The 14,605-nt window shown below is 41.0% G+C and overlaps 1 protein-coding gene across 2 annotated transcripts in view; it reads right to left on the bottom strand.

Moving 5' to 3' along the window:
- The window catches only part of furinb (furin (paired basic amino acid cleaving enzyme) b), an 82,051-nt gene that overhangs the window by 37,993 nt on the left and 29,453 nt on the right, over positions 1 to 14,605 (bottom strand). For both annotated transcript variants that reach the window (XM_080027513.1, XM_080027514.1), the window contains exon 3: positions 6,399 to 6,497. In XM_080027513.1, coding sequence (XP_079883639.1) covers positions 6,399 to 6,497 — 99 coding nt within the window. The remainder of the gene's footprint in view (positions 1 to 6,398; positions 6,498 to 14,605) is intronic.

Here is a 14,605-nt window from a genome sequence, read left to right as displayed (position 1 = left end):
AAGCCGTGCTGGCATCCTTGGAAATACAGAGAGACATTCTGCGCTTTGAACTATAAATGGGCTTTCAAAGTTCATGGAGAAAGAGGTTATGTTAAAGGACAAGTCTGGTCTTCAATTCTTTGGTTCTGTATCCGTGTCCTACGTCTCCATGGTTCTCCAAAGACGATTAAAAAGCCCCATCAGTAAGCAGCATCTTATGATATTAATGTGGGCACTGTGGTTTATTTTGAGTCGATCCCACATACACTGTTCTCATACTGTAAATCAATGTTTCCTAGCCTGCGGCTGATGAGTAGAGCGAGGGGCCACTAGATTCATTTGAGGGGTTGTAAGATGATAAATGATGAAAATCTTTGAAATGCAAATTACTGGATGAATTAATTTCTCTGGGGCTGTAATAATAATTCAAATACTACCATGCGAGAATCACTCTTTAAAGTCTTCAGTTGAGCCACTCACAATATGGACCTATGCAACCTGTGACAAGGTGTACCGCTTTAAACACAGATCAAAATTCCGCTGCCAAAAACAAATACATTGTTTCCTTCCGACCCTCCTGTGACTCATTTAAACAATTACTTTTTCAGTAGGAACCAGTGGGCTGATTTTCCCAGACAAGCTGGGTAAAGTCAGAAAGTACTAAGAGATTTTCTTTTTTGAAATGGGATTTGTTGACAATAAAAACATTGATGGAATATGGCCAGCCTTATCCTATTAGAGCAAGGCGTCAGCACAATAAAGATACAATGCACTCTCAACATGTCTTACTCTGTAGCAAAACTGGGAGATAGAGAGATGAACACAGCAGGCAGTAAGCTGCCTTCCACTGCGGTTTGTACAAAACCAACAGCAGCCACCCCAAAACAAATCGATTCCGTCCCTCATAGAGAAGGTGTGGGGTGTAGAGAGGAGATGAACAAACAACACTCGCAAGCATAATGGTAAAAAGCTTATGCAGCTGCCAATGTCATCTTGCCACTCTGTGACTATTCAAAGGGGACGCTGATAAGCGATGTGTTAGCACCACGGAGCAGAGGAAAAGAGACAATGGAGGTTATGTGAGAAACAGCAGGACTCGGATTACAGAGAGCAAACCCTCCAACAAGCTCAAAGTTTAGGCAATGACTAAACCAAATCCAACCTTTAATTTTCCAGTCTTTAAAAAAAATAGTTTTTCTTTAAACCAGATTAGGCAAAACCTATTATTTTCCCCTTTTCCAGGGATCTGATCGCCTCTTTTACACACACACACACACACACACACACACACACACACACACACACACACACACACACACACACACACACACACACACACACACACACACACACACACACACACACACACACACACACACACACACACACACACACACACACACACACACACACACACACACACACACACACACACACACACACACACACACACACACACACACACACACACAAAGAAAGCCAAACTCGCTGACTTAAGGCTGTGGTGTTTTTTGGCAGTGGTAATGCCTTGCCTTGAGGTTTTGGTCTGCTACTGTTTGAGTGGGTGGGTAGGTAACCTAAGGACAAACAGTTGCTCCTGAGCTGGAAATATGATGCCCTGAATAACATGGGGTTCAAGCTCAGTGTTAACTCCAACTACTGACTCTAGATGCACCTTGCGAGATGGAATCTTTTTTGCAAAAAAATATCTCTGTTTTAGATACCTCTTTATCATGGCTCTGCTTTTATGGCTCCAGTTTCAAATTCTAGATGCTTTCTCTCTCATTTGCTATGGCGAATATAGTACAGAGGATTAAGGCAAAACTAGCCACACACTAAAAACCTCATTCCACATCTTCCCCATTAATCCTGGTCCTTGGCAGCCACTAATGAGGAGGACATCAACTTTCCATTGACCGTTTCTTATTAGTCCTGCAGTTAATCCAACCGTTCATTCTGAATAATTACAGCATATCCCTCACTATTGCATACGACTCCAGGATCCAGTATTGCAAATAATTAAATCCTCGGTAACAATGGCAGAATCCTTGTTTCTGACCATATTGAATTTATTTATTTATTATTCTTTCGGACAATTCCACACAATACACAATTTTCTCTTGCAAATATTCATACATCATCATTCATACAGAATCTCATTTGTTGTTGATTTGGGGGGATTTAAAATATCCAATCTTCTTACCGTTTAAGTGCTATTTAAATATCTTCCTCTCAGCTCCCACGCGGACACCTCTGAACCCATATGCTCTGAGGGCATTGTTAACATCCATTTAGCCTGACCCCGAAAAACCTGGCCCCAGTGTCACCATACCACACTAATGATGTCTTGGGGCCTCTGCGCATGTTGTCAGACAAAATCAGTCGTCCTATCCTCAGCCAGCTCGACTTGGGATAGGGAAATGGGAGAGGGAAGTCCTTGGGCTGTACTTGGCAGGTCCAACCTTGCCACAGATGGACCAAGTCTGTTCTCACTTGGTAACTGCCCCATTTTAACAATAGTCAGGTACCTCTTAAAAAGCCTATAGCAGAAATTATACCACTGCTGATTCCAGAGTTTCTAGTGTAAACATGGCAGCAGCATGTTGTTGAGTCAGGTAGCAGCAGTACTGAGGAAGAGTAGCTACCGCACTCATGTGCACACATAGGGGTTTGTTGCTGCTGCTTGGGTGGAAATGTATTCAACATTTCTATTCTCGGTGCTCAGTTTGGTTTCGAGATCAATGGGGGAAAATCTTAAGGGTAAAGGAGTGGCTTGATTTCGGTGAAGACTTAAAGCTATAAGCTCCACAAAGCTCTCTCTTTATTTCTCAGTATGGCAGTGTTTACAAACTGTTGTCACCCCTGTCCCCCTGAGACTGGCGCAGGAGCTCAGAAAAATCCCAGGAAGCTGCCAATAAATGTTCAGTTGGTCATTCTACCGATAGGAAAAAACCTGGACAGTCAGCAGAAGGTATAAAATCCATACGCAATCACCGACGGCTTACTTCATAGAAGCCCCAGTGTTGTAATTCCTCATGGGGGCAAACGAAGATTCGCACTATAGCTTTAAAGGTGCCCAAACTAGCGATTATTACGGTGGTCAATGGTCAAACACACACATCATCATTTTGTATGTTCATTCAAAATCAGAAAGAAAGATACATTCCCTTTTTTCACCAAGTGGTTATTGTGTCTTCACAAGCAAATTACATTTGGTATTGTTCACACATAACGGAGGTGAAGAGCATTTTATTTGTGGCTCTTGAATGTGTGGATAAAAGCAGCAAAGCCCCAATGAACACAGCTTGCAAAAGGTTATGTCATCCTTTGATTTAGAAAGGTACCATTTTAACCTTTATCTTTGTCACAGTTCTCACCACCCACCACCACACCAACCAAAGAAGGATAAAGGTTCAGGTGCTTTGTTTGCTTCAAAGTCTCTTCTGTGCATTGTTGATTAGATAATATAAACCAAACACTATGAGCCTCTGACAGTGAGTAAAATTAAATTTTTCATATAGCCATGTTATTAGCATATCTCCCGTTGCCTTCACAAGACAGCAGTGTCATCATTTATATATACCACATCTAATTACCAATTTTATGTACAAGGAAATGTATAGTTTTTTAGATGCGTTTCCACAAGGATTTTTACTCCTGTTGTGTGAGTCACGTCGTGTTTAATGTGTATTCAATCAGAGTAGAATATGTTAACTGAAATTAATGAACTTATTTGCTCCCAGCCAGTGAGCTTCATTATGGAAATTATTCACAAGAACCTAAATGCGTTATTCAAGAAGGCTGATTAACATCAAGACGAGAATAAGGATGTTCTGCCCTGCTATGGCTATACAGTTAAGAGTTTAATTTAAATTTTTACATACACAAGAACTATGATGGAAACTGCCAGATATCTCTCCTGTGTAGGAACAGAGCAGACAAAGAATGGATTAAGTGACAGCTTACTTCTTAATTCCTAGTAAAAAAAAAGAAAAAGCCACTATGTTGGCATTCCCATGCTGACTCTGGTATACAGAAGCTAAAATGTTTTATAGTAGAGAGAGTTATAGTGTGCTAGATATAAACTGGTGTTTGGACTGTGTGCAATTTGAGAACCACATGTCCAAATGAAGATGATATTCAAGGAAGGAAAATGTTCTCGTTTTGGATGTGTGATGGATGCCCAATTATCCTTTCTAGTTAAAGATGCACTATGTAGTTTCAGGGGAGGGTGTTTTGTTTTCATTTTAAGATCCGACATTGAGTTTACAAAACATATTTTCTCTACATACAGTGCTGCTTGAAAGCATGCCCTTGAGCCGTTTGGAATTTTATTGAGTTTCACCATTATTAATTATTTTTTATCAATACCAGTATTTTTTATATGAAATAACAGATGTCTGTTTATCAATTCCACATTTTTCTTTTCCAGAAATCAATTGCCCAATTTCTTCCCTAAAGATCTCTCATTACATTGGTCCATTTCATCACTTTGGCCCACCTGATTGTGTTTGCCTGCTCAATTTAAGCAATGCAGCTAAGGGTTCACACACTTTTGCACATACAAAGGTTGGCAAATAATTTGTTTTATTTGAGTCTTTAGACTACACAATTGATTTCCGGAAAAAGAAAATGTTGAATCGATAAACACACACCTGTTATTTAATATAACAATAGCTGGTAATGATAAAAATTAATTAATAATGGTTAAACTAAATAAAATTCCAAAAGGCTCATGGGGTTCACATACTTTCAAGCAGCACTGTATAATATTAAAATAATTAAAATAGTTCTATAATAACGATCATAACAAAATTATTCTGAGGCACCAGGAAACAAACATAAGACTAGAATATGTTTAACAACAAAACTGTGAACCCTGCTGATATACTGAGTATACAACAACAGTGTAATAGTTCATTTTCAGGTAGCTTTAACTTCAAACAGTTTTCCAGGGATCCTATTTTCCTGTGCGGAAAGTTAGTCTTTTCAGGTATGAGAATACCTTGACGTTTTTTCATTTATTTGACAGACCCAAACTAAGTGCACCTTTAACATTATGGTGCAAGTAATAATTTTAAAGGCTGGGGCAGACAGAGACACTCCCTGGTGTTGTGTTGTTTGGGAAGAGTTGATTTTGCATATTTACAGCTATGTGGTAGGGCTGGGCGATTAATTGAATTTCAATTTCGGTTACAATTTTGGCTTCCTTCGATCACGAAAACAAGATAATCGTAATAAAACGGTTATTGTGCGGCACGCCGGGTCATGTGTAGGAAATGCAGCGCACCCTTCTGTCTCCACCTGCGCTCCACCCCGCCCCCGCCCGAACACTGTCGCTTTCAGCGATTCCAGTGCAATTGTTTATTCAGCATAAAGTTAAAACGCTCGTCCAGGATGTTACACCGAAACACAAAAGCCTTGCGTGATTGAAGCAGCGTTTCACTCGGTGAAACATGGTGTGAGTGAGACACTGTGATGGCGGTGGGTAACGGTGTCATTCACTGTGAGAACTTGCCGGTGTGAGCCGCCGCGCAGAAAAGCTCTGTGGCTTTACCGGTAAAATGATAGTCGGGGATTCCTGCACGTTAACGTTGTTGAGGGGAAAGGCTTCCGCTATCTGATTGCATTTGTCGAGCCTGAATATATTGTGCCATGTCGGCAAACTATCTGCGCGACAAAAGCAAATATACAGTGAGATGCACCCCCGAAAAGTTACAACCAGCACCTAAGCATGGACTTCGTTTAAATAAAGCGTCTAATTTTTATGATCAGCGCTCTGATGCAAATTCTGAAGTCTGAACATTACGGTGTCAGCTGTGGTGTAGTTTTTTTTACAGCAACTCAACGTGCACTGCAAAAAAAAAGAAGGCAATAAGTCGATCTTTTTGTAGATTCATAGCCTACCTCCTCTTATAAGTCGAAGTACAAATCAATGAATGGTTCACAATCACATCCCTAAGAAAATATTAATTTTACTCTTAGATTCGAAGGTTTTACTGTTTATTTATTTTGTGTGGCTTTTTAGTTGTAGGCTATGTTTGAGGAGCACAATTGGGAGTTTTGTTTATGTAATGTTGAAAGAATTGGCTGAATTTTCATTTTGGTGCATCCCTACAATGAATAATCGTCTTTAATAACCGTGATAATAATATCAATCAAAATAATCGTGATTATCATTTTTGCCATAATCGAGCAGCCCTACTATGTGGTACCGCCGTTTTGGGTCAAGGGATGGATGGAAGAACCGGTGTGTGGACAAATAATAATACAGGAGTTTGACAGGCTGTCATTGATACTGGCATCCTTTTTCTCTTGTGTATACGCACTCTCTGTGTGTAACCCAGTCTGTCTTTTGACCTTTTGTTGCCAACATGGAGACGCACAATGAGCTGTGTGAGTGTTGACACCAGTCTTACCTGTGGTTCTTTTTGCAGTCTGATGTGCATCCCCCTGTGGCCAGACAAAGCCCTCTTCTCCACGGCATGATGCCTGAAGTGATAATAATCTCCAAAAACCTGCACAGACACAAAGGGAAAAGGCAATGAGTTCACCTGCAGCAACAGGACGGCCAGAGGACACTCTGTGCTCACCAAGGCATTCATGTGCACACTAACACAGACAGTGTTTGTTTCAGAAACAGCCGAATACACACGCGTCATATAGACATCTGAGCCTGGCATCGTCTGTCCATATTAAATATCCCGAATGAGTATCTATTTTGCACTGGTTAATAAATTGGTGAACATCTGTTTTTCTTTACCACAGATAAAACAACCATTATTTTATTTGCATTCATATTGAATGAGGCCACACAAGTGCTGTAAAAGCCAAATGAGAGTTGTAGTCGAAGAAGGCTAGCAAAGTGGGTCATTCATCATTGTTTCAACTTTAAATGAGGTGTTACATTTTTATGAACCAGTAAAGAGCAAGTAGATATATATATATATATATATATTTAGGTTAGGCTGGTTCAGCCTCTCAGAATGAATGGTATAAGCACCAGTCCGTTGCGCATGACAACAAAAGCTAGAGAAATAATAGAAGCTAACCCGGATTTGGGGTAAAGTGACTTTATCTCTATGCAAATTGGGAAAAATTACACACACACACACACACACACACACACCACTGCAGATGGACACTATCAAAAATGATTAGATGCATCCATTAGTGGTGAGTCATTTTAGAGCTAGGCTGAAACATTTCTCGTGCCACAGCCATTGTTCCTTCAAAAGAGCTCAAGACCATCATGTGTGTGAGCTGTCACCCAACTGACCTAAAACCTCAGGGAGTGCTTTTGTTTTTGTCAGCCTTCTTCTTAAGTGACACGTTGAGCAACCTGTGCCTCCACAGCGCTGGGAGGACAGCTGACATCGAAGCAAGATGAAGGCAAAAATAATACAAGCATCAAAAGATAAGTACATGTTAAAAAAACAAACAGACAAACAAACGGTGGATGAATAGGAAGACGTGGAGCAGTAGCCTCTCTTGCACGTGTATTCACGAGAGAGCCAACTCCATTTTGAGAAGGAAGCATTGCAATCTGTACAGTGTAGTGTCCCTGGGGACTGGCTCACCTTCACAAGCCTAGTGGAGCGCAGGAAGATAGTGGGGGGATGATGGAGGGAAGCGAGGGAGAGTGGGGGGGAGGGGGGTGCAGGGTTTGACAGGCCGACCAGGCAGGATGGATGTGTGTGAGGAGGGAGAAGAGCAGACGCCGCAGGAAGGAAGGCTCTCCTGGGGCTGCCGGCTTATTCTACCGGCTGGCTGTCTGTCTGCGAGCCGACCAGACTGGAGGCTGGTGGCTCAGAGACTTGAGGCTGGCAGCACCGATATAAATCTGTCAGCCTGGTGCCGGGCCAATTTGACTTCATTTGTCAAATATTTGTAATTACAACTTGATTTTAAAATCCCCTTGCTGTGATCACTTCCACAAAGAATGAGCGACCATCAGTCTTAAAGTGCTTCTAGTTCTACAAAAACTATCCCCCTGGTTTCCCTGAGAGTTCACATTTGCATCAATTTTGTGTGGCATTTGGGAAGAGACAGCGTTGCCAAAGGGATAATACTTAAAGGGATAATCCTTAAATTATTAAGAATGGGGCAAATAATGACTTAATTTATACTTACATTGGCATGGGTAAAAGTAATGTTTCCCTAGATATCAAGCAGATATAATTATGCCACACAGGCAACACAGTAAAGTCATAAAAATGAGGTGATTTTATATGAAAGCTCTCCTCTGAGACACTGTTGTGCCAGGTCTTCAGTTGATGCCGATTCTGTGCGCCTTCAGCAAATTACACCATCAGCGACTGACCTTACAGACACCCCGCCTCAAGAATAATGCCAAAGGAAATGGCCTCTGAACGATGCAAGATTGAGGTGTGATGAAGGATGTGACCCAAGAAATTAACGAGACCCACATTCGCATTGATTGTGGTGAGGCAGAAAGCTAATTTGTGCAGCACTCGGGTGGCTTTTTCGGTAGGACAAACCTATTTCGTAGAGTGCTGATGTCCTCATTTAGAGTAGACCTGGAGTCAATGGGTCTTGGGAAACTGAGAGGGAGATAGAAATGCTGGTGTAGTTGCCCCTGAATGCGTGTGAGTCATGCCTCTCTATGGTCTGAACCAGAATGAATCATATGTGTGTGTGTGTGCATGCGTGCCAGCGATAATAATTGAGAGCTGTGTGGGTCATTTGTCACCCTGCCAGTGTGCTGTTAGACTACATTAGAGGCATACTGCCCTTTACACTCCTCACTGGGCAGGGCCAGAAGTTGCTACTGTATCTCATGTGCTTCTTTGGTCATTTCGCTTCCACTTCCATCATGTCGATGTAGCCTGCAGTTCAATCTTTAAACAGAAGTCAGCACTAGTTAATCCTTTCACAATAAATAACAGTCCAAATTATTTCAAATCTAAATTACGATATAACATACTTTCAAGATTACTCCACTAGCAGGGTCTGCAGGGTTTGGCCTGGACTGTCTGTAGATCTCATAAAATATGTATCGCCAAAGAGGAATTTTACATATATATATTATTGAAGTCCGTTCTGCGAGAGAGTTGTGGCAAAATTGTGTTTTTAAGATGTCCCTCAAGGTTTCCGTCATGCCAAATCCAATTCTGCAAATTGGGGGCTTGAAGAACAGTTGCATTTTCAGAAATGCATTTCCAGGGCCCGGGGCATGTATGTAAGTACAGAAAGTATAGGGGTAAAAATGGTACACTATTACACTCTACTAAATCTGTTACATAAAATATTTGAATATATGACAGTGAACAGTGAACAGCAGCTGATAACAGACCTTGATGCATTATTAATTTAATCCTGGTAGGTTTAAGATAATTAAATCATTTATATTCAGAAAATAGGAGAATACTTTAACACAACAGGTCTACGTGCATATTTAAAAGAAACACATACTAAATGTTTAATTTTTCCAAAAAAAACTTTCAGTAAAGTTTGTCAGACAGATTGGAAAAGGACAGATTACATTGAAGATGCCAATGGAAACTCTAGTGAAAGGAATCCTTGTACTGTATTTTCAAATAGATAGAGCGCAATATTTTACTTTCTTTTTTTTCCTGTCATTGAAATATCTAAGCTCCAAAGATGTCTTTAGGTGACCCTCACCTTTAACAGTGTTCATCCTTTTAATCCTAGCATTTATAGTCTGCAGAGATTCTGTTAAAGTCTTGTAAGAATCAGAAGATTTGTCAATAGTGGCTTCATCTGATGTGAATGTCTAGCATGCCGTGGATGCAATTTAAAAAACTTTGAACCTGAAAGTGTGTGAACTTGTGTGAGGCAGACAGTCATATGTGGGAGCTAACACCTTTGCAGAGTGTGAGTGCAACTGACATTAAGATCGCTCATCAAAAGCTTTCTGGCATATGAGGGGCATCAAAGAGGCATCAACCAGTTGCACTATTTATTCAGCCCACTGACATTGGGTTTTATTTCTCTACCTATCTTTTACCATGCCGACTTTCTCACTTTTGGGCAGCAAAAGATACTTTTTACCACAGCATGTACCATATCAGAGGTCATTCTCATTGTATTCTTCTGCATTCTACTGCGAACCCTAAGCTATTCGCTGGCGTTCTCAGTGAGAGTGGTTGTTACACTTCAAGGTGACAGAAAAGTAATGTCACGGTGTGTCTCCTACGTCCCATATTCTCCTGTGTTCTGTCATGGTGTGTCATCTATGGTGGTTGTCCAGGTCTCTAGCCACCTGCCGCCACAGTTGTTAAGTCAATATTGCCCATAGGGGATTTGCTTCAGATCAGTAGTGCCAAATGAGAAATGTAGCAAGCTTTAACTTGGCTGTAACCTAATGTTATTTCACAGAGCAGTGTATGTGCATACAGCCGTTAAGGCAACACCACAATGTTAGACACTGATTGAAAAGAGGGAAAGTTTTCTTTTCTTTCTCATCAAACTAGTGACGATAAAATGACACACTGCACTTGTTGAGTAATATGCCTGAAATCTATTTGGTGCCAGACACGCTGCTGTTGTCTTAAGTGATAGGCAATGGAAAAGGAACATGAAATATTTTCTAGTCACCAAACTGGAAATCTGAAGAATTATAATGTTCAAAGAAGTGGTAGTGTAGGCAGTAGAGAATATTAATCTAACTATAAAAGGAAGACGTCTCTGTGTGTGTGTGTGTGTGTGTGTGTGTGTGTGTGTGTGTGTCCTTCGAGTTTTTTGCCAACTGTTCATCAGATCCCCACATTTGGCGGGTGTATTGCTGAGGACCCAAGAGATGAGTGTGAAGTTGTTTGGATCAACGGTTCAGTAGGAATCTGTAAAAAGCCTCAATCAAGCCGGCCAGAATGTGGTGGACATCTATTGGTGGTGCTATTACGGTACTGGTGCCTGGGCAAGCCAAAAAGGATAAGAGTGAATAGACGCAAATCAAAATCAAAGCGGGCATGTCCCAACAAGCAGCGAACAAGATTGTGACTTTATAGGGTGAGAGAGTGTGTGGATGGGGGGCTGATGCAATGATACAGTGTGTGTGCTCCTGTTTGCGTGTGTATGTTTGTGTGCATTCAGCATGGGAGATGAATACAAATATTCAGTACCAACAATGTGAGCTTAAAGGTCCGCTTTGCTGATATTGAGTTCCACATTATGTGTATTCCCTTAGGCTTGGGCAAAGTGCACATAGGCAAATCCACTGTATTGGAATTACTGTCAATCAGAGCCATCTTTCATGGAAAAACACCAGCATCTGTGGTCGATTAGAGACACACAAGTAATAGAAATTCACTCTCAACAATGAGTGAGCACCATAATTCACAGCCTGCGATATACGATTCTACTTACCTTGATGGATGATGCTCAGTGGTGGAAGAAGTACCCAGAAATGTAACAACAGCATTAGGTCAAGATAATTATTACTTTAGCATCAACATAAAAAACACACTTATAAAAGATACCAAAAGTAAAAGATTGCCATCACAGAAAATTATATATTAAATCACTGGATTAGTAATTAGTGATGCATTAATGTTTAAGCATCACAAAAGGTGAGGCGAAAATTTTAACTACTTTCAATTTTACGTTAAAGTAAATGTAGTGTAGAGAAAAGTATAATTATAGGCTTCCAAAATGTATTGAAAATTGTAATTAAGTCAAGTGAAAGTATCTTGAACGAGACACGAAAAGAGATAACACAATGCTATTCTGCTCCTGTGCAGTTGCCAGGCGCTCAGAGGAAGCTTCAGTTGCACATCTGAAATAGATATGTCAGCAGCACAGCATAGATCATTGATTGCCACACAGCCCACCAACCCTTTCTCCTCTTTTGCTTTTCTACGTCGCCTTTTCTGAATAATGTTGCTTTTTCACACAAAAACAAATCAGTGCAATACCCTACAGAAATGGGTTCTTTCCTTATAAGGCTTACAGCGTATATGCACGACAAATGTGTTTCTGTGCGTTTGTTGTATGGTGATATTTGCTGTTGGCCTAGTAAAACGGCCATGTTATGATCATCCACTGAGCCACTGGGCTGCCATCTTTTACACTAATTACAGCTAAAACTCTGGAGTTTCGTTTAGTGGAAGAAGCTCATTATTTTCTCTGAATTAGAGGCTAATTGAGTGTTTTCAAATGAGGGGTAACTATTTGTTTGCATCTTCGCTCTGATTCTGCATGTTGCCCGCCTCGGCCGCATTCACCAGCCCAAGGGATTTGCAGTCTTGGGAAAGGCTGAGCCACAAAAAACAAAACGGTTTGGGCTAATTTATGTGGCTAAATAGCAGAGATTTAACAAAATGCCCCCCAGTATTGGTGAAATACTATAAAGAACAGCATGAAAAAGGTTTGAAACTTTTAAGCGAGTGGATAAATTTTCTTTCATAACAATAAAGGGTTATTCAAACAGAAGTGAGAAAAAAACACCAAGACCTTGGAGGTAAAGAGATTCTGAATCACTGTGTCCAGCCAGACCTATTCCTATTCTGTGAGAGTAGGACACACAGCGCAGTATGAGAGAGAAAGAGGGACATGAAAGAGAGGCAAGAAGAAGAAATATCACAGGAGATAGATGAGTGAGGATGGTGGAAAACCTAGGGAGTAGCTACAAAAGGCATGTGTCTTGGAAGACACCAACAGCAGAAATTTAGAGTCCCTACTGATGCCTGACCTTTGGCTGATATATCAGTTAAACTGAATTTACACAGTTCTGGCAGTGTAAATGATTCCTGCCTTGTCAGTCTAATCAATGATGGTATCGCCATCTGTGTATATACAATATAGGGAATCTGCACCGTATCGCTTGCGCCTTGAGGGAATGTGGTTAGAGTTAGATTAAACCAGAAAATTAAATGGCCTGAATATTTAAATCTTGTGCATTTGCTGCAGATATAAAGAAAAAAAAAATATTTAGAAAGATTAGCATTGCTGACTTAACTTGTGGTGTGATTTTTCAGAGAACAGATAAGGGACGGAGCAAGCAGAGGGGATCATCAAAACACACACGACAGAAACACACAGACACAGACACACACACGAAAGACTGGCCTAAGGAAAGGGTGACTGAGACAGATAAAAAAATAATTTGTATGTTAGGCAGAGTGTGTGTCTGTGTGTGTGTGTGTGTGTGTGTGTGTGTGTGTGTGAGAGAGAGAGACATTTTAAATATTTCAGATCGCTCCATGCCTTTTTCATTTCAGATTTATCCCACTAGGCTGATTCTTAAGCCTCAAATGCCCGTCTTTGTCCTGGAAATGTGCAAACCAAATTAGTAAACACCAGGCCCCCAGGACTGTGCCTTCTCCGAGCAGCCAGCATGGACATGTGGCCAACCCATTGGTATTGCATGGTTGGGGGAGGAGCTTATTTTCATGCGGTCCGTAGGCAGATTTCCCTGTCCACACAGTACAAGCGGCAAACAAGATTGTGTCTCTGCAAAAAAATTCTGGATATCAATCATAGGCTCATACTTATCTTTAGACCATATACTATTAAAATGGAAGTTTTATCATTTCAAAACGCCACCTCAAGCGTTTTATTAGCCCAAAGGCTTTTAACGGCTTTCAAATTGTTTTAGCCAGGCTAGATGCTACAGAACGAGAATGATTCTACACCCGCCTCCAGTCCGCTACACTTGCCGCCCTCTTTCTTGATAGGTCCATAATACAGCTACATCCATGCTACGTCATGCTTCCGGGCCGCATGGAATTTCCGGATTATACTTCCTTGTTGCTTCTCTGCGCCAATGAGCAGCTTACATAGGAATGAATGGGCGCCGTGTTTCAATCCGGTGTCCATTTCTTTATATGTCCATGGTAAACACCCAACTTTAACAATGCTTCAACGGAGTGTTGAAAATTTGCGGAGTCACAGGGTGAATCTATTTTGACGCTTTTCGCAGTGCTCCAGCATTGCAGTGAGGCTGGTTTACACTTGTATCTGTAACATCTGTAATCATACTGTAAACCTGCTCTCATATTACAGAGCAATGGTCTGAGGTAAAATGCTTTAAGCAGACTTTGAGCAAGAATAAGAGACAGCGAACAAAACAAGAGGAGAAAGGATTGGAGAGAGAGAGAGACTCAATACGAATTCAGACGCAGTTGTAAACAGAATCTTTGTTGAAACTGGGGCCACAAGGGGCCTCTTCCTTTTGCCACGAGGAAAAGCATTAGACGACTTGATGATATGTGAAAACAACTTCAGCGGAAAGCAAAGGATGGAGATCAGACTGGGTTAATTTACAAGCCGTGGGGAGAGGCGCAGAGTACACAGATATTTATAACAGATGAACAGGATCAGAGCTCTGCAGATCTAAAGAAACTATAGTTACAAATGTGCCACCACGGTGGCTGCATCCAACAGAGAGCTTAGGCAATGAAGCATAGCATTATGCAAATGAGGAGAGAGATAAAAAAAAGTGTGAAAAGAACAAAAGTTTGTGTATAACAAAAGTCTTGAAATATTGAGTATGTTACATTGTTCAGTACTCAAAAGGTGTTGAGCTCTACAAGTGCATCCTCACTAATTGGCCTTTGGTTTATGCCTGGAGGTGGAGTGTGTCCTCCTTGTGCTAAAAGACATGACTTTGTTTCAACCCGTTCCATTAAAGGAAAACCCATTC

Source organism: Ammodytes marinus (assembly GCF_949987685.1).
Source record: "Ammodytes marinus genome assembly, chromosome: 5".
Taxonomy (NCBI): Eukaryota; Metazoa; Chordata; class Actinopteri; order Uranoscopiformes; family Ammodytidae; genus Ammodytes; species Ammodytes marinus.
Note: the sequence above shows the minus strand (reverse complement) of the source record. Positions and strands in the feature narration are given on the sequence as shown.